Genomic DNA, 21163 nt, shown 5'->3' on the forward strand with positions numbered 1-21163 from the left:
GCCTGTCCAAGGAAGGGGGCATGACCCTTGTCCTTGGAAAAACCCACAGAGCACTCCTAAGCACATACCCACCCTGCTGAGTTGTTTGTCTACAAATAACAGGAGAGATCTGCAGCGCAGGTGTCCCTGACTCAGTTAGGCTAGGTGAGGACCCATAGCAACCCCCCTAGCAACCACCAATCAGCATGAGACAGGGAAAATACCTGGAATGCCAGATGACTCCCCAGTAGTTTATGGTGCTTGATAACTTGTTGGGAAACCATGTAGTTTAGCACATACACCCCTCGTGGCCTAAACCAATCAGTTCAAAGGAATCCCCCTCTTGTTCTAACCAATCACCCCTACCCAACTTGTTCCCACCATTGAATGTGCTAATCAATGTTAAGAGTTGATGTTTGATTTTCCTGCTGTATGGAATGATTTGCTGTGTGATGTGGTGACAGTATTCCCAGTATTCACAATATCCCCCCAAAACTTCAAAATTTCACTGGCAAAGGACAGGGACTCACTCCCTGGGACCACTGTGTCGGGAACGACCGCTGGTTGTGAGTCCAGGCTCCAGCTTGCAATAAAGACTCTTGTGTGATTGCATTGGATTTGGCTCCTGGAGGTCTATTGGGGTCCCATGAATCTGGCATAACACTATCACCCTCATGAGTCTGCAAGTTTAAGGACAGTCCAAAAAGCCACAGGATCATTTGGCCATTCCCCTCTGGGTTGGTGTGTGTGAGAACTAAATAACTGTCCTGTGTGTCCACAGAATTAAACCTGGGCCAATTTGCCATGGCCCTAATAGAGTACTCCATCATGGTCAGAGGTGGGTGAGGGTGAGGAATGGCCTTACCCTCCTGCACATCCCATAACACAGAGATTCTCTGCAGTTAGTGAGTTGGAAGCCTGAATTTCCTGCAGAGAAAACAGCCCACTGTCTGGTAATCAAGGACATTCTCTTCCAGTGCAGGGAACCAGGGTGGGGCAAGTCACAGCACCCAGACCTTGCCTCAGGCACCAGGCCAAAACCTGCACGTGAATTAATGACTAGTGATGGGAACAGATAAAATTCCAGCTGGGACAGAACAGTCTGAGAGATAAGAGGGAGAAAAATGTACCAATTTTGGAATTTTTGAGAAGCTCTCAAAACCAAGACTCATCCTCAAGAGACCTAGCACAAGTGGGGGTCAGGAGAGCAGAAGTCTTAAGAGAAATGGAAAGAAGGACCAGGGCCATCCGGACACAGGCTTGGATTGCGTCAGTAAATTATCCAGAAACATATTTGTCCTTGCTGAGTCACTGTGGCTGCCAAAGTGCTCCTGTCTGGGTTCCAGAATTGGTGGTCATACTTGCTCATACTTGAGAAACAGGAATCCACGTCCTTGGTGAGAGGGAAGCCACTCCTGCTGTCTCCCAAGATCCTGGACACTTCATCCTCAGCAGAGGGCTCAGGCTCCCTCTCTGTCACAGAGCTGTGCGTACAACCCCTTACAGAGGAAGGAGGACATCCAGAAGGAGACCTCAGTCTGGCCTCAGTGACTTCACATCTGAAAAAGATTCACTGGCACTAGCCCTTAGGAACCTGGGGGTGAAGCCCTGCCCTTTCTCCTTGGGGAGCTCCCAGCCTAGCTGAATTCCACCCACTAGCAAAGTGGTGCTCTGCAAATTCAGAGGCAAGGAATAAGAGCCCCCATTCCTATCCTTGAAAGGTTTACTGCCTATCAGAGAGAAAGCCCTGTGGACAATCTTATCTCACTAGAGACAGACCCTCCCCACAACATGAGGAGCTTTCTAGATTCAAAAGTCTTTTTCAAATTTTGTTCAAGTTATTTGTTCTCCTTAGGTAATAATGCTAGACATTTAAGAAAGAATTTCAGGAGTTCTTGTTTCAATGTTCATTGTTCATTGATAACTTCTAAAGCAGTTCCAGAAGAGAGGAGATGGGTAGAGCTGGCATGGGGAGACATTCATTGAGGACAGTGGCGAGCTGGGGGGTGGGGGGGGGGGTGCTGCGAGCGCTGGCCACTCACACTCTGCAGCAGAGCCCTGGGCAGCCGCATTTTCCTTATGTTCTCATCTCATGTTCACAGAAAGAAAACAATGTTTGAACAGAATGGTTTGAAAGGACAAATTAAGACTTTTATCTTCAATGTTTGTGGCTGATGAAAATGTTGCGGGAGGCAGTGGGAGTTCTGAGAAGTAATCATCTGGGGGGGCACCATGACTTCAACACCCCCAAGACTGAAGACAAACCAGTTTTTTGTTTGTTTTTGTTTTGAGATTGAAAAATATTTGATTTTATAAAAGAAAGCTAAGAATTATTATATACATGCCACATTTAAGCATCCCCCCCAAAAAAACAAATAGCATCATTAGGTAACAGGGCTGCCCCTTTGAAAGTTCCTTTGCAGAGTCATTTTCACCTCCTGTCTCTGATCCTTTTGGAAAGATTATGTCCTCTTTCCATTTGCCTGACATTGTTGACTGCTAAAAAATATTACTACTTTTGATTTACAGAACCTGGTGACCTTTGTAATGCCCCTTCTTAGACTTTAGTTCAGTGTATCAATGGACACAAAGCATGTAAATTAGTGTAAGGCTTAACTCACAGAAAAGTAACATGTCCTGGGAGGTCAAGGTCAAGGTCAATTATGATATTCTGGCTGGGAGGTGAGGGGAAGTTACACATACCTTAGATGATGAAGACCCTACTAGCACACAACTTTCCTGTCCATTGTCTTCTTGTACCTCTCCGCCCCATAAAAGCCCTTTGCAACCTGAGTGTTTGAAGATGGAGCTTTGAGGTCAACAGTCCCTCCATCCTCTCAACATGTCAGTCCTTGAATAATCCTGATTCCTTCCTACCAACTCCTGTCCCCCAAATATTGGCCTTCAAGCAGTGAGTACTGGGAGTGGCCCAGGCTCCAAAGACTAACTTCCCCATTCCCCGAGAGCCATCCAATGGTGAGCCCTGCTGGCTCACATGATCCTTACCCACCAATCAGACTAGCCCTGCTGGCTCACATGATCCTTACCCACCAATCAGAAAGCACCCCATGCCAACTGTCAAACCCTTCAACCATTAAACTGTCATAACTGTCAAACCACCCTCGGCTCTATAAATATGCAGAGCTGCCTCAATAAACGGGCATTTTCGCGGAAGACAAGCCTTGTTCGTTCTTTCAATGAGCAGCCTGGAACTTATTCTGATAACAATCATAAAATTCCCACTTTTGACTGGCAACTGTTGCATGCCTAGGCTAACCACTGTTATTAGCATTATTTTATTTAACATTTACTACAATTTTTTGAGAAAGATTGTATTAAACACGTTTTATAGTTGAATAATAATAATCATCACCTACAGTTACTTAAATTTCAATGTTTCAGTAAAAATTTTAAAAGTAAAACCAGAAAACAGCAAATTTAATGAGATCAGGATAGAACATTACTGTTTGGAGCTTCTGACAACTCATCCTGTCTTCTTAGACAGATGAACTGAAGTACTCCACCACTTGGTGGCAGCATACTTAAACTGCCAGAAGTGCCTATCATAAAGGCAATTTCTGTACAAAACTAGCATCATAACATGAAGCATCAGTATGTAATATATGCCTGGAAAAAAATACACAATCCCAAATACCAATGAAGGGTACATAAGACCCAACCAATGACTAGTGAAAATGTGTTGAAAATTATCATATAATGGGGAAGAGAGAAATAGACCCAAATCTGGAACCCACTAAGTGAAAAACACATCCCCCCCCACGCCCCCCCCCCACGTCCCGTGCTAGGCTGTCTCTTAGCATTTATATTCAAAGAACTGTCTTATTTCCAACATCGCAGCCAAGTGAATCCCAGCTAAATTTAAATCATCCTGATTACCTAGGATGAACTTCAGAAAGGCCTGAGCACACAGGATCTTATTTCACCTGACATATTGGAGTTTACCTAATCAAGGTGACACCAGAAACTTCAGCTTCCTAATCAGCCTGCTCCTGGTGAGTGGTAGGCTCAGGCAGGCTGAAAGAGAATTGAAAGGCTACACCTAAGCTCACCTCCTTCAACATTGCTGCCCAGAGGCTAACTCCACAGGGGCCTGACTTTCCCAGAAGGGAGCCAGGTAAGGCATCCAGCCCAGCCAAGCCAGGGGCTGACTACACCACCAGCCAAGGAGCTGAAATACATCCAGAGCGAAAACTGAAGAGTCACCAAGGCAAAACACTCTAGCCTTTTCTAGATATCATGTCAGCTCTGAACACCAATGTGTGGTCTTCTGAGGGCCCATATCAGTATAGGAAAGCTAAAAGAATCCTAGCCTGGGAGATTCTAAAGCTCAGGCACTGTAAAACTGTTCCAATAAGTGATCAACAATACTAGCCATATTACTATCTTTAACCTACAGTATTGCAACCATTTCCTAGCCTTCACTAGCCCATCTTCCACTCAGCTGCCGGATGAATCTTACAAAATGCAATTTTGTTATTCTCCTGCTGCAAAGCTCTTCAACTATTCTTTATTCTCCATCAGTAAATCTTCTTAACAAGATCCATGAAATTCTTACCTGACTTTCTGCCACGTCCCCCAAAGATACCATGCTTCTGTTACCCTGGGTTTTGGGAACTTAACTTGCAAACTCTCTAATCTCCCCTAATTCACACTCAGACTTTTCCTGAGCCCTTCCTCTGCCTGCACTGCTCCTACCCCTTCTACTTCCAACCTCTGCTCAGAGTGCCTCCCTTTGGAAGCCTCTCCATTCCCAGTCAACAATAATGCAGGATTCGCAGTGAGCTGCAGCCCACAGCACTAGGCTCCACCCTGCATTTCAGCATGCAAACTCCTCAGACCACTGAAGGAGAAGCCAACCAATGATGTGCCTGGCACTGTGTAAGGATTTGACACCCTTTATCTTACTGAACAGTAATCATTAATAGATTTAAAAGAACTTCACTTGTTCTCTGATATTGATATCAATTACAACATCTATTCAAAGTATTGAAAAAAGTAATCATGATCAATTTTCCTCATTTGAGTTAACTAACAGAAACTTCTCAAGAGACATTTTAGTACCACAAAATGGTACTAAACCATTTTAGTACCATTTAGTACCATAGAAGATAATTAATAATTTGGTTGTGAGCCTTTAAAGTCAAAAGATAAGCTTTTTTTAATAAATTATGTTTGAAGATTCATCTATGGTTATTGCCTATCACAATATGTCAACAAATCTAGTCATAGAAAATTATATATTGTACAATATAATTTTTATAAAACTCAAAAACAAGCAAAACCAAATAATATATTGTTTATGAAAATAAATGTCAAACTCTATCACCCCCCAAAAAAGGCAAGAGAAAGGTAAAAATAAAACTGGATAGTGGTTATTTCTAAGGAAGAGGCTGACAGGGTAGAGTCCTGGGTAGCATCAAGGATGGGGGTGATGCTCTGCCTCCCAAATTGGAGACAAACTCACATGCGCTCATCTTATTATTATGCTTTGTAACTTTCATATGCATTACATCTATTCCTTCCTATGTAGAAAATATTGCTCTGTGGATGTGTTGTTGTTATTATTATTACTACTATTATGCTCCTTTATACAAGAGAGTGCCTGGGACAATAGAGAGATTGTTAGATGATTTCTTCACAACAGCTCTGTGAGACAGACATTATTTTCCCAAATTAAAAATTAGAATATTGGACTTAGAATCAGTAATATGCCCAAGGTCTCACTCTGGGCCAAGTATCTTCTTTTGTACCTCAGAAGTTATCCTCCAACCTCTCCCTACTACCCTGGGGCCCTGAGGGGCTAACGCAAACTCCCCTGTTTGCAGTCAGTGACAAACAATGACAGGAGGCTAGAGAACAGTCAGACAGTGAGGTCAGGACATTGAGTCCCCTGCGCTGACCCAGAAGTCACCATGAACCAGCAGCATCTCCCACCAAAGCCCACAGTTCCTGTCCTGTGCCTCTCACACAGCAATCCTCTCCCTCCATACTGGAAGATCTTATCCTCACTCTGCTCCCTCAGGCCTAGAAGGGCTCTTATCTCCCACTCATCTCCTGACCCCATGCTGTTTCCAGCCTTACTAGTTTCCCTGTATCTGTCCACATCATGATAAATTGATGCTCAGTTAAAGTCTTCTCAAACTACCCAGGTTGCATGGCCATGCATTCCCTGATGCAGAGTGCTGGAGCTTGGGCCTGAAGCCTAGCATCCTCCTCTATATTAAGATGCCTGTCTACCCTTTACTGCAAAGATCAGTGTGACTCTAAGGAAGGTGATAACTAACACTGGCAGTTTCTATTGTGATTTTATGTTCCTTAGCTGTGTAGTAGAACATTATTTGCTCCTCAGGGCTGGTGTTACGTACAACTAACAATAGGGACACTTAACTGGTATTGCCAAGAAACGTGTGTAAAATGTGAAAACTGTAATGGAAAATAGAAACTGTCCATGCAGAGGTAACAAACGAGGTTAAAAATGTTTTTTAAAAGGTATAAGTTTTAGGCAAATGCAAATATAACAACATGACCTCAGTGTTCTCACTGATCTTATTTTCTGGATCTTCTATCACCTTGATTCCTCCCAATTTCCTCCTTTAATTGATGGTCCCAGAACAAAAGGCAGGGCACCAACAGCACAACTCCACAGGCCCTAACAACAAGACACATTTGATGATGACAGTTTGGATGGTTCAGGCTTTCTCATGCTGAAAACTGTGAGAGGAAACCCTTGTGTGTTTTTTGTTTTGTTTTGTTTTTTTTGTTTTTAACCTTCTCTTCTTTTAACTGTCTTTCTGGCTCTCTCCTTATTCTTTTTTTTTTTTTTTTTTTTTTTGATAAAGCACAAAGACAGTTCTGGCTATAAGCCCAAATTATCTTTTGCTGGAATCAGTAGAACAAGAACAAATGTTATCAAATAATAAGCTGCAAATAAAGGCACCTTGGTTTGATTGGCATTACAGAATAACCCATCCTAATTTCTTGTCATCTTAACTCACCGATATGACACCAGCATTCCTTGACAGAACACTCAGCATCTCAGCAACACAGCAAAGAGCAGAGTTAAGTGGCAGATACATCAATTGGTGCCCTTAGGAGCAGCAGAAAGATGATCGTGACAAAGCAGGATAACAGTGATGATGAAGGGGAAAGATTCAATGCAATAAAAACACCTCAGGCTTTCTTAACTAGATGTAGTACCGAGAAATTCCAATTTCGAGCATATGGTCAACTCCTAACATTCCACACTGAAAGCTATGCCTGGGCACATGTTTACTCTTGGGATGGATTTGCTAGTCTGTCTTTCAATTTCTAGGGATATTCATCAGTTGATTGTATCACAGTATTTCCTTTCCATGTCTTTCACATACAAGTAACTACAAGCAGATAGGAGGCCGGAAGGACCAAAAAAAAAAAAATTAGGTAAGTATAGGACAGATGACAATCAGGAAAGAACTCGTCAAGATCCCTACCCAGGATCTGGCTTACAGTACACACTCAATAAATATTTGTTGAATTGAGTAAATGAAGGGAGAGTTGAATTAGAAGAACTTGAATGTCTTTTCCTACCCGAATATTCTGTAATTCCTCAGAAAAAAATGCTAAAAGGTAAGGACAAGGACGTGAATTCTCAAACTCATCAGGAGAAAGACAGGGAAGGCAAAAGGGAGACATCTCAGGACGAGATGGACCCTGAAAAACTAACTCATCGTTATACAAAATACATGTATGAAGATGTGAGAGAGAAAAAAAATAGTGTTACCTTAGATTAGGTAGAGAGAAGTGTTGGGAGGGGAGAGGTTGGGGAGATAGGAAGGATAGTAGAATGAAAAAGACATTATTATTACTGTGTGTATATATGTGACTACATGACCAATATGATTCTGCAACCTGTACACTCAGAAAAATGAGAAATTATATCCCATCTGATTCAAATGTATGATATGCCGGTCATTGTATTGTCATGTGTAACTAATTAAAACAAATAAAAAATTTTAAAAAAAAACTAACTCAGGACTGATCCAAACTGTTACACCCTGGCATGATCCCTGATCCTAGGTAATTCCTCCAAATTCCCACTCAGAGTTCAAGAAAGAAAGCAGTTCTCTTAAGACTGAATGTGAAGACAGAATCCCAAGCTCTAAGTTATTAGGGAGCCTGAGAAGGGGTGTGTCTGTGGAGGTAAATATTTTAATTTGAAGTCCTGTGTTAGAGTCTGTAAACAAGTCTGGATGGCGCCTGGCATTTTGCCAGAGGGAGTGGTTTGTGAAGTAACTCCAGCCAGCCATTAAGTGTGGAGATTCCTTATTGGTTGACTGCTGTATTTAGTTTATGTTAATTAGATAAGCTGTGTGGAATGTATAAATACCTCTGTTGTCCTACAATAAACGGCTCCCACTCCTGCTGTATCAATCTACACAAGTTGTTCGTCACCCCCACCCCCCCACCCCCGGTTATTTTGCTGCAGCCAGACTGTGGCAGACCTGGATTTTATTATGTATGCTTTTTCCAATGCCACAGTAACATAGAGTCCAGGGTAGGAAAGAGACTTTGAAAATACCTAATCCCCGCTCCAACTCAATGGAGGACTTCTTTCTAAGGCATCCCTAACAGGGCCATCCACTCTGCAGAGACAGGACTGGAGGCAGCGGTGCTGCTGATGCACAGCTCTCTGGAGGCAGATTCTTTCTTCACCTCTGAATCTGGACCTTTTCCTTCTATTCATGGGTGCAACAGAGACCATGCCAACCCGCTTCTTTCAGGACACCTCTCCTGACATCTGAAGTCAGGAATTCCTTTACTTTTCCATATTCACGCCCGCAGCAAACCTCCCTTACTCCTTCCACTGCGGAGACACAGCTTGCGGGTTCCTCAACACACTTCTTGTCTGACAGTACTCTAAATGGTCCATGGGGCTAGCAAGTTGAATACAGCAGACTTGAATTTGGCGGGCCACACAAGGTTGCCCTGCACAGCAGATAGTAGGGCTACCTCTTCCTATTCATTTATAAATTATCAAAATAGTTTGTCATCATGCAGGCTGGCTCCTTAGATCCCAAGAGCCTCTTTCATCACACACTGTCCTCACCAGTGGGTCTTCTGCTGACTGACTCATCTCCTGTGCTACCAGTGCAGTCACATCCTGTGCTACCTGGGCTGTTGCTGGTTTGGCACTGTGTAGGGAAATATCCAGGCTTTCCCTAATTCCCTCAAAATGTCTCTCCCTGCTTACCATGAAGCCTCAATCTACCTGACACACAGAAGTGCTGAATATTTGTTAAATGAATAATAAATAAGTACATGAATAAATGAATATCAAATGTCACCCACAGACTTGATTACACCAGTCCACAGTAAATATTTCATCTTTAAAAAGAAGCCTGTCCTTTTAGCATCCCAGGCTATGACCCAGAATAAATAATTTCTTCTTATCAAAATCATCCACCTGACCTAACTGTTCATTTTCAGAGTTCCCCTTCTCTTCTAAAGCCCTGGTTAGACAGAAAAGTTGCAAACACCATCCGACCTTCTCAGGTCTTCAGTTTTCCCACCAAAGTTTATTGCAGAATAATTCTGTTTCACATTCTATTTCCATGAGTTGTTGTCTGTGAACTGGAAGCCAACAGAAATAGAAAGTGATTGGTGGACGTGACGAGTTCATAGATTTCGGCCAACCAGGCACTCACACATCTGGTGAATACAAGTCCCTCAGAGGGAGGCAGCAGGCATCACAGATCAATTTTTCCTACTGGGGGTGATCACTAATTTCTTCTTCTTCCTTTTCCTCCCCCTCCCCCTCCCCCTCCCCTCCTCCTTCTTCTCCTTCTTCTTCTTTCTCTTTCTCTCTCTCTCTCTCTCCCCCCCCCACCCCCTCTTTCCTCACTCCCCTGTTTTCTCTCTCTCTTTCTTTTCCAGACTGGGAATTGAACTCAGGTTCAACTGAGCTATATTCCTAGACCTTTTAAACTTTTATTTTGAGACAGGGTCTCACTAAAGTGCACAGGCTGGCCTTGAACTCAGCCTCCAAAGTATCTGGGATTACAGATGTGCACTACCACACCCAGTGAAACAGCATTCTGGCTTCCCCTGCCAATGCCAGGAAAGAAGCCTGTCTGAGAAGCAGAGAGCCTGCGTGCAGAATGCCCCTTCAGTTATTGTTATGGTTTGGATGTTGAGATGTCTCCCAAAAGCTCATGTGTGAGACAATGCAAGAAGGTTCAGAGGAGAAATGATTGGTTTGTAAGAGTCTTAACCCAATCAGTGATTTAGTCCCGTGATAGGGATTAACTGAGTGGTAACTGAAGTGGTAGAGTGTAGCTGGAGGGGGTAGGAATTGGGGTGTGGGTTTGCATATATATTTGTATCCGGCAAGTGGAGTCTCTCTCTCTGCTTTCTGATCACCATGTGAGCTGCTTCCCTCTGCCACACTCTTCCGCCATGATGTTCAGCCTCACCTCAAGCCCCATGGAATGGAGCCAACCTTCTGTGGACTAAGCCCTCTGAAACTGTGAGCCCTCTAAAAAACTTTTCCTCCTTTCTACAGTTGTACTGGTTGGATCAAAGCAGTGAGAAAGCCGACTAAAACAGTGATGATGTACTGTTTCTCCTTTGTTTTCATGACCTTCCTCTCAGCCCCTCTTGGGTTTCATTCCCCTTCACCTCAGCAGAAATCTTTTCCTTTTAAATTGCTTCCAATTCATTTTGGTCCTAATCTTTGCTTAATAACTCACAATGAAGGAACGTATTCTTCCAACTCTTTCTTCTTTTATTCTAAACAAAAGATGAGCCTGTCTTAGCTGCAGGTATGCAATGAACATGCAAGGCAGAAAAATGTATGCTTCACATTTCCTGGGATTCCAATTTCTTCTGACTCTAAAAGAGTCCATTCTAGGTCCCCACGAAACTCTTGTAAATTGCTTTAGAAAGTGCCTGGTTCCATGACTGTTAGTAGCATACCTGGGAAACATGCTTTTAAAAACTGCTTAGCGCCTAGATGGCTAAATTGCAAAATTACATAGATCAATCATGGGTTATTTAGTCCATCTCCTTACCTTTGGGACAGATAGGAATATTTCTTCTCTATAAAGACCTACAAAAAAATCTTCTATTTTCTATTATATTCTTAGTTCATTGCCTCATGTACTCATCTTAGAAGTTCATCTTTGAAAATAACCAAATCCCTTTCTCTGGAGTTTAAGACCCTTTATATATATATATATATATATATATATATATATATATATTTTTTTTTTTTTTTTTTTTTTTTTTTTTCTGGTTCCCAGTAGATATCATAAAGAAAAAAACAGACACCTTTTGGCATCTGTTTGTTCACAGCCTTCTGTTTGGAGCTTTTCAGGGCTCACCATTCCATTCAACATCCTTCCAGCATTTGATGACTGCTCTTAAAATCCCCTTTACCACCTGCCCATAACCCTCCACCAATCCCTTTGTTTTTCTCAGACCCTGTGGCTCTCTAAAATGTAGTACTTGCCTCACTTGACACCTGCTTCAAGAACTTAATCAGCACATTCAAAAACTACATTCCCTTCACAAACAGTCTCTTCACAAAGGCAGAGCTGAATATATAGCTTGTCTGCATAATTTACTCATTCTCCTATAAAATGCACAAAAATAAGATGAAGGTTCTGAAAGCCCAAAGCACCACCTCTTATTTGCCACAACAAACACCTAATAGGCTTGGCCCCACTAAGAGACAGAGAGCAGAGCCCTTGCTGGCCAAGGCAACAATGGAGGACAAGGACTGGCCTCAGGAGGCTTGAGTTCCAGACAAGCTCTTCCATGGACCCCTGTGAGCAGCTCACCTAATCTACCTGTTAATTTCATATTTCCCCTTCTCTCCCAAAGCCATGGCTAGGCAGAAGAATGGCAAATGTTATCTGACCCTCTAAGATCTTCAGCTTTCCTACCTAATTTCACAGTCCTTAGAACAATTCTGTTCCAGATTCTGTTTCCATGAGTCTCAAGTCAGCCTGTTCCCTAAACAGAAAAGCATACATATTTGCCCAGATTGCTCCTGTGGGCCTTTCTGGCTCTCACATTCTGTAAGTAGTCAAAGGCCTCTTCCCTCCCTTTTTAAAGACATAAACCATGTTCTTGGCATATCTGTTGCCACCCACCTCTGTGGCCAGAATGTGTTTTCTCAGTCTCCCTTTCCTTATTACCTTCTGCCCTGAAGGAGCCTTTTAGACTTTTGCTCCCCTTAGGTTCTCCACCCAGTGAAATCATTGTATCACACATGTACTGTATATCTGTACTGTATGTATATCTATGCTTCAGGCAGACAAGATTAAGATTCATTTACTGCCCCCAGGAACTAATTTTTACCCAGCTGGGGAGCAATATTACCCCCATTAAAATGCAGGAAATAAAAAAGAAAAAGAGAGAAATAACAACAGAAACTGAAAATGCAGAACCTACATTGAGCCAAGAACCACCTCTAGCTGAGTGACATCAGCACCATTACTTACCCCAAACTCCAAGCACCACAAAAATATTCACAAGCCAGAGATTCTAAAAATAATCCATTATGCAAACCAGTGGAATCAACCAAAGTTCCAAAGGGACTTTGCGCAAAAGTAAACAGCAGCTTCCCACCCCCCTGCCCCAGGCCAGAGTGTCTGGGGTTGCAGGCGCATGGACCAATCCTCTTAGCCTGGGACCCTCAAAACTGCCCACAGTTCCCACTGCCAGCTCCCATTTCATTCACATGAATCCCAGCAGAAACAATGGGAAAGATGGGAATGAGGTGAACAATGGGCAATGATGTTCCAGGAAAAGTTAGAATCCAATGTATCCCAGGGCCCTGGCAAGGAACAGGGGCTCCTTCCAACTTCCTGGCATCAGCCCAGCTCCCCACGCCCCTGCAGGCCACTGCCCTTCACCTTACCTTGGCACACTGGCCAAATACGTCACAAGTTTCCGCAGGTCTTCCTGCCTTATTCTGTCATGATTGCTGCGAGCAGGGAAGGTCAGGATGGGTCCACCTCGCTTATCACGGCCCCCTGCAGGGAGAAAGAGGAGACAATTTAAGAAAAGCAACCAGGAAAGTCAGCCACAAAGGGGGGAAAAAAAAAAAAAAACCAATGTCTGAATGCTGGCACAGGCAGCAAGGTGGGGCCCAGATAAATCAGTCACAGTTTAAGACAAGAGTGTCTGAATGCAGGTAATGTGTGTGACTTTGGTCAAGTCTTTTGACATCTCTGCTGCCTCATCTGTAAAAAAGCAGATGAAAATAATAGTGGGCACATTGTGGGTTGTTGCAAGGACTGATGAGGAAGCAGCTTGAAGGTAAAGCTCTCTGTATTTCTGAGATAAGAAGGGCATGATAATGGTTCTTATTGAGAAAACAAGCTGGGTAAAAGTGCTTTGTTCTTTGGAAATTTCACTTCCCTTCACTTCTCTTTGCAGACCTCTATGAAGCAGGAGTGCTGTCAATGCACTGAGACCATGATGAGGAGGCCATTGAAAGCACCCATCCAGGATAGCACCGCAGAGAGATTTTCAGACTCATAGAAAAGACATTAAAAGTTTTCTACGCAACTCAGAAGCCACCTCTGCCCACCTGCCTGCCTGAGGTGCCACCTGTCACTCCTGCTGGAGAAGTACATGAATCTTATCAGAAATAAAGATGCTCAAGGTCTTAATCAGTGCAATATGTACAAACTCGGATTACAAATGCTTTATAAACATCAAATGAAGGGGGGGAAATGCTAGAAGAAGTATACAAAAATGATGATCACTGTAGTCATTAGGACAGAGTTCTAGATGGTTGTTTTTTCTTTCCTATATTTTCAAACTTTCTATTCACTATTTATTGTATGATTTAAAAATTTATTCATTAATGGATGTCATGATTAGGAACCCAAACCAAGTTTCTCAGGAGGGTCATATAGGTGAAACTGAAGTACGGTGACTATGTTCCTTTGAGGCACTGGCTATGACACAAAGGACACTTCTGCATCCTGATCAGAGATACCCCCTCAACCCAAATCTCAGACAACCGCTGACATCCCCAGAGTGGGGACCCAGAGTGAACTAATGGAAGCTGGGGGAGGGGTTTACATGCTACATCAGTGCTAGAAAGAAACCTGACGCTCAGGCCTCTGAAGAAGGACCTCTTACAAGGAAAGAAGAGCTGCCCAGGCCCCTTCTAGGTGTGAGCTCAGGAGTAACATTTTCCTCTGATCACAGGAACACAAATGGAGGGAGGCATGGTGTATTAGTCAGCTCTTAGTCTCTGTGACCAAAATACCCAACACAATTTAGAGGAGGAAGTTTATTTTGGGATGATTGATAGTTTCAGAGGTTTTAGTCCATGGTTGGCTGACTCCACTGCTCTGGGCCTGAGGTGAGACAGAACATTATGGCAGAAAGGTGGAAGAAAGCTACTCAGTTCACAGCAGCCAACAAGCAGGGCATAGAAGGAGCTAGGGACAAGATACAGTCCCCAGGACATGTTCTCAAGTGATCTACTTCTTCCAGTCATGTCCCACCTGCCTATAGAACCCACTATCTCAAAATAGTCCATTCCAATTATTAATCCATCCAATGGATTGTTCCACTGATGATGGTCTGGCCCTTATGATCCAATCACTTCTGAAAGCCCCACCTCTGGACACTGCTGCACTGGGGACCAAGGCTTCAACATACGAGCTTGGGGAGACATTCAGGATTCAACCCATAACACTGCCAAATAACCCAGGATGCTCTGAAGAGGAAATTAGAGGCTGCAGGGGGCAAAGGGTCAAACAAAGTCAAAGTCACTTAGCATGACCGTGCCCACCTCTCCAGCAGAGTGGATCCATACAGGTGTACCTCAGAGTTGAGCTCCAGGCCCCCTGCTCCAAGGCCTTCTATACTACCAGCCCTGGTTCTTTGTAATGATGAACAACTTCATCTCATCTGCTTTGGGGATGGTCCCTATCTCCCAACTATCATTCACACAAAGAAAAGGAAGCAAAATGATTAATTGGAAGGGTTCCTAAAAGCTGGGAGGGCATCTGACCCCCCTTAGCCTTCCCTTTATCACTCTAAGCTTTTTTACTCTTGGGTGGGTTTTTGCTTCAGCTATTGGTTTCCTTCTATGGACACCTTATAAATAGAGACATGGGAACATGGGGAGTCAAAGCTCTGACTGGCAGAGGGTGATGAGGTGGTTTCGAGAGCCAAGGCTCTGACTGGCAGAGGGTGACGAGGTGTTTCAAGGGCTGGTTGATTCTGTTCCTGTAAAGCTTATGTTACACTAACCTTAGAGATAGGAGTTTCAGAACTCAGGGCTGGGAAAGGTTCTGGATGACAGGGGAGGGGGAGTGAGGAAAGGAAGCCTGGGAAAATGTAATCACCACCTTTCAGAAGTATGGATAATGAGTCAAGATGAGGCAGCGGGATCGAGTCCTATAGTTTCCAGAACAGAAAAGATCTTGCAAGACTGTAGGAAGAAATGAGCGAGCACAGAGGAAGAGAATCATTATGCCGGAAGGGAGGTGGGCAATGGATACATTCAAGGCTTCAGAGTGGGTAAGAGGGGAGGGGTCCAGCCCCCAGTGGGTGGAGCTGTTCTTTTTTCTGAGGCAGGATGCATTATTCAAGGAGAGAGGAAAAACAGAGATAAGTGATGCTGATGCTTTAACATGCAGCATTTCCCAATTTTATTTAAGACAAGAACCTCTTTCTGTTTTTTTTTTTTTTTTTTTTTGAGGATGATTGTGTGGGACTGTTCTATGGAAACGCTTTGAGACACTTGGGTCCAGGTACAAAAGATAATGCTCAGTGGCATGGAGTTTCCCTGGGAACTATGGAAAATCATGTTGGTGGGAGATGAGGAAGCAGAAAGGAACCCTGGGAGGTAGCCAAAGGAGGGTATCTATGTGCACAAAAATCCCAAGGTAGGGTGGGCCCTGCACTAGAAAGAAGGTAAGGTGAAAGGGACAATGGATGTGGTGAGTGGGAGACATAAAGTATCAGAAGGGAAGCCAGGGAGGCCAGGGAGCCCATAGGCTGTGAACAAGGGGCCCACATGGCAGGGTAGGAACAACAGAGGCTCACTGAGGGACAGCCACAGCCCTGACCCACACACACCCACGTGCCGAAGAGGCTGGGCTGCCCTGACTGACTCCAGATGTTTGTTGCCATGGCAGCTACTTTGCTTTCATCTGGCCAAAGCTGGGATGCTTGCAGGGGAGGGTGAGCACGACCAGTGGTTTCTCTACCCACCACCTTCCTTGCCTTGTTCTTTCCTTTTCGTAAAGAAACACAATGGTTATACTGCATCGTTTAATTTGGGGTTTATTTATTTTATTTTTGTGTTTTGTCTCCTGAAACCTCAGGGTGCATAGGTTTTTGTTGTTGTTATTTTTGTTCATGTTTTAGACGTAGCCAGTCATTAACTGCCTGACACCTTCAGAACCCGTCCCAGGCACAGAAGGGCAATGTTCCCTAAGCCCCAAAGCTTCTGGCACACAGGCATGGCTGAGCAAGGCTGCTGGGCTCACGTGGAAAGGCGCTATGCACCCCCAGCTCCTTCCTCCAGCTCTGGGCCGTTTCTACCTGCCTCATCCCTGACTACATTCCTGGCATGCTGCTTCAGTGAGATCCATGAAGTCAATTCTCTACTACCTGGGAAGGTTTTTCTGGATCTTCCTTTCCTGGCCCTGCCTCAGGGCCCTGACTGAAAGCACATGGAGAAAATGAGCCATGAACAATCAAACAAGGGTCACCTTGTCAGAGTGTACCATGTCTGCCTTTATATGCCCCAAACTTCATATGCAGAACAGGATGGCATCAGAGGCCATGCATTAAATCCAGGAAGGCTTCCTGTAGGAGGATCGGACTTGAGAAGAAAAGAAGTTCAAACCAGAAGAAGGTGTGAGGAAGGCACTGCCAGGAAGGAAGACCTCCCATGAGAGAAAAGGGAGGATCAGCAGGATACCCCCGGGGGAAGGAAGGATCTCGAGTTAACTAAGGACCATAAAACAGGAAAAGGTGAGTTGTGGGTCCTGTCCCCTGAGCCCAGGCTGCAGGGAGCAGCAGGCATGAGGGGCTTGGCATTGCCCAGGGGCCTCCAGGACTTCCACACAGTCTTCCTACATGCTCAGCAAGCACTCTGAATCCAAGTTCACGGTAGGGTTGTCTCATTTATGCCTCACACACACTGAAATCATGCTCAGGATCCTCCCAAGGGGTTGTTCAGCCCATGCCTCCCATGTTTGGTGACAGGGACTCACTTCCTAAGAAGATATGCAACACTAACACTGATAGGAAATGCAGCTTCCTGGTCAGTGTCATCCTAACAGCAAAATGGCATAAAAAATAACATCATAATACTTCTTTCTAGGAATATAGAATGTGTTAGTGTCCTACAAAGGATTCTGCAATCCTGTTGCATGCCTGCTTCTCCTCCCACACCTAAATTCTGACTCGTTGGTCTCTTGCCTTCCTGATGACATAAGGGTGACTGGTGCTTGTTGTCCCCTTCCTCACTTCCCCTCCTCATCCCTTTCCATTTGGCTGTGCCCAGCAGCCAGGCCAGCAATGCCTACGAACTGAACCTCTGTGCCAGGGGGAATGTACTGTGACTCCAGGGCCGCTCCATGTAGACAACAAAAATAACCCAGAAATAAAGGCTCAGCCCACAAGTCATAACACTTGGGTGTGTTTCTCAAAATGAGATCCCTATCTGCTCACACTGCCATCAGCCCAGTCCAGACCTCAGACCCTGCCAGAGGTTCTGATCCAGCTGGCCTAAAGTGGAACTGCCAAGTGTGTGGCAATCTGTTACAGCACCAATGGAATACACACATACTACCTAAACAAATATCATGTGGCTGGGTTCCAATAAAACTTAATTTACAAAAATCTGTGGCTAGCCTATAGGCTGAAGATTGCTGTACCCTGAATTATATGTTAAGAGGTCGGGTGCACAAGATGGGTGGGGGAGAAAAGTCAGGAATCAATATTTGGAAGTCAGAACAAAACACCTAAATACAGACACACAAGAATTCCCTTTGCCAAGAAGGATAAGGAGAAGCCAAAAACGTTTTTCTTATTTATTTATTTATTTGTTTGTTTGTTTATCGGCACTAGGGATTAAATCCAGGGGTGCTCTACCACTGAGCTATATCCCCAGCCCTTTCCATTTTATTTTTACTTTGAAGACAGGGTCTTACTAAATCACTTAGGACCTCATCAAGTTGCTGAGGCTGGCCTCAGCCTCCTAAATAGCCAGGATTACAGGTGTATGCCACTACACCTGATTTTTTTTTTTAAATCTCCTCAACATGTTCCACTCAGAAATGAATATGAGCAAAGCCTCTTCCATCTGCAGCTTCTCTCAGAGATCCTGGGCAGCTCTGGCCAGGCCAGGCAGGGTGAGGCAGGAAGGGGCATGAGGGTGAGTGTGGGCCTGTGTGTGGTCCCCCCATAACCTCCAGCTGGATCCAGGATCCTGCTTTATCTGCCTCTCTCGAAGGGAAGAAGCCACTGCTCTAGGCAGGCCACTCCCATCTTCTCTCTTACTACTACACAGAGAAGTGAGTGTCTGAACACGTGTACCTGCAGAACTTCTCCAGGTCCATTATGAATTAAAGTTGACAAATACTCACCAGACACGAAGGCCACTTTTTCCTTTAGGATGGGAAGGACATCAGAAGCTTTCAAACCATCATTCCGAAAAGACCCTGTAGGACGACAAAAACGGGAGAGCAGGGTGAAAGGCCATCCGGTTGAGCCCCTGGATCCCACCCTCAGCCTCCCATTCCATTATCTGCCAGAAAGCTCTGCAGCCCAGGCCAATGCAGGCAAGGGCCCACAACAGAGAGGATACTTCCCTGTGATGCCAGGTCTCAGGGTAACCAGGGACGAACCTTCCTGGTCCTTCTCAAAAAGGGGGACAGTCCAAGTCACCTCCCACCCCACTGAAAAAGCCCCATGCCCTGGGATCAGCCCTGGAAGACTTGCTGCTGTTGCAAACCTTGAAAATGGAAAAGCATTTTGATTTGGGTGTGGTAGTGCATGCTTGTCATCCCAGGGACTCTGGAGGCTGAGGCAAGAAGAGCACAAGTTCAAGATCACTAGCCTCAGCAACTTATCAAAGGGCCCAAGCAACTTAGTAAGACCCCATCTCAAAATAAAAAGGGCTGGGGATATACAGCACCCATGGTTTCAATCCCCAGCACAGAAAACAAAAATCAAAAAACAACAAAAAAGCTATTTGTATACCTCTAGAGCCTAGCACAGTGCCTGGTTCACAGTAAGTGCTTAGTAAATATCTGCTGGATTAGTTTACTGATATCAAGATAGATTACAATGCCCTGAATAATTACTTATGCTTTTACTCTAAGTGGCACAATGACCATTAGTTTCATTTTACAAATGGGAAAAATAAATCACAAAAATCCTATAGCTGGAAGCAAAGTTGATGACAATGACCCTTCTGTAGCCCTCCTCCTCCACCCCCCTTCCCACCCACAAAGGGTTCAGTCCAAAATAGGAGATGATGAGACAAAAATCTCCTGGAAATGAAATGCCCACTCTTTAGCTCATTCTTTAGGTCACACTTCCTGGTTGAAAGTCCTTTCTAGGGTCTAGCTGAGCTCCTGTTAGGGGGCTGGATGCAGAGACCTGGGGTTTCAAAAAAAATGGAAAATAATGATTTGCTGGAGAAACAGTGGCCTCAGGAGGCAAAGAACAATCTGGCATGGTTGAAATGTGTGGGAAGAAAGGACCCAGCTTCCATACACATACAAAACCTAGGCTGGCCCACTGAACCCCTACGGAACCCAAGTACCCCACAAGATTCTCACAGAGAACAGCTGGAGCTGTGATTGGAATCTGTTGTGTATCACCAGTCGGAACACGACACAGGTGGACCCCAGGAGACAAGCGGTTGGTTTTACGTCAGCTCTGTATGATAGACACAGAGGCCACAGATCCCCTACTCTAGGACCTCTGACTGCTGGGCATCTCCCTTGGGGTCCAAATCTGACAATCTACAGAGGAAAGTCACAGACCAACCCCTCAGTTTCTAAGCATTGACTCTTCCAAGAAACCCACCTGAGAATTTTGGCAACAACCCTGGATTAAGTTGCCACTCTCATCCTCATACCTCAGTCCTCATGCCCCACCTCTTCCTTCTCTATCGAGGATCCATGACCTAAGGGCCACTGTGCAGCTTGTCCATGTGTGGTCATGGGTTCTGCATAATGTCAGTGTTTTTGGTTGAGCTATTCAAACATTCCCAGGACAGAGTCCTCCCCACACAGTTCAGACCGGGCTATCTGCCTGGTTGTGTGCCTACCATAAGAAAACCCAAAGTGTCTAGATTTACAAAATGCATAACTAGGTAACAGTCACTTCCAACAACAAGATTTTTTACATTATGAAAAGATTTTTTCCAAGGTCTCTTTAAATAAAATTTCCCTTAGTGATTTAAATAGTTTTCATTTGCCCAAAATTGAATTACAAATAACTTTTTTCAATAATACATGTATTAGGTAGAGCCAAGTAGAGCTCAACTAATTAGCCCAGCAGCTCAGAAATTGGTGACCTTGCATATAAAACCTATTTGCACTGGCTGAAGATCCTATGTATCAATCCCCCAGGGCCCTTGTGAAACGGGCTGTTAGAATATATAATAAAGGGTAAGTTCATTGAATGCTAACTCAAACAGGACCAGTAAAATAGCAACGTGTTTTTACCATCAGGTAATGTCTCAATAGAGTCATAGTAAATGTTCAATAAATATTTAATGGAAGAATAAATGACTGAATGAAAGTTAACCCTTACTCAAGTGACGTACACAAGGTCAGTGGCATCAACTGTCACACTAAGCACTGGTGATCTGAGTCAATGATCTCCAGGGTACCACTCAGCCCTAACATGCTAAGACTTTCTAAATCTTTTCTTTATACTTATTGGCCTTTTAGAGCTACAGATTATCAAATTAATCTGCTTTGAAAGAAAATATTGGGATCAAATTCCTTAATGAGACTCAGTGTGCTGTGGGAAGATAAAACAACTGTTCCCTGGCTTTCCAAAACCATTCTTTTCCTGGAATCAGTTTTGAGATTGGGATGCTCAGGGAAGGCCATCCCATTTTTCAGGGAGTACAAGTGGCCAGTGTGGGAGATGAGTGATGGAACACTTGTGA

At 44.2% G+C, this 21163-nt stretch overlaps 1 protein-coding gene across 3 annotated transcripts in view; it reads right to left on the reverse strand.

Annotated features, from left to right (window-relative positions):
- Positions 1 to 21163, reverse strand: part of LOC114093319 (kalirin) — a 450305-nt gene that overhangs the window by 254042 nt on the left and 175100 nt on the right. For all 3 annotated transcript variants that reach the window (XM_071615264.1, XM_071615263.1, XM_071615265.1), the window contains exons 2-3: positions 18618 to 18692; positions 12905 to 13019 (exon numbers count right to left, since the gene is read on the reverse strand). In XM_071615264.1, the coding sequence (XP_071471365.1) occupies positions 12905 to 13019; positions 18618 to 18692 (190 nt within the window). The remainder of the gene's footprint in view (positions 1 to 12904; positions 13020 to 18617; positions 18693 to 21163) is intronic.

The sequence above is a fragment of the Marmota flaviventris genome, chromosome 8 (assembly GCF_047511675.1).
Source record: "Marmota flaviventris isolate mMarFla1 chromosome 8, mMarFla1.hap1, whole genome shotgun sequence".
Lineage (NCBI taxonomy): Eukaryota > Metazoa > Chordata > Mammalia > Rodentia > Sciuridae > Marmota > Marmota flaviventris.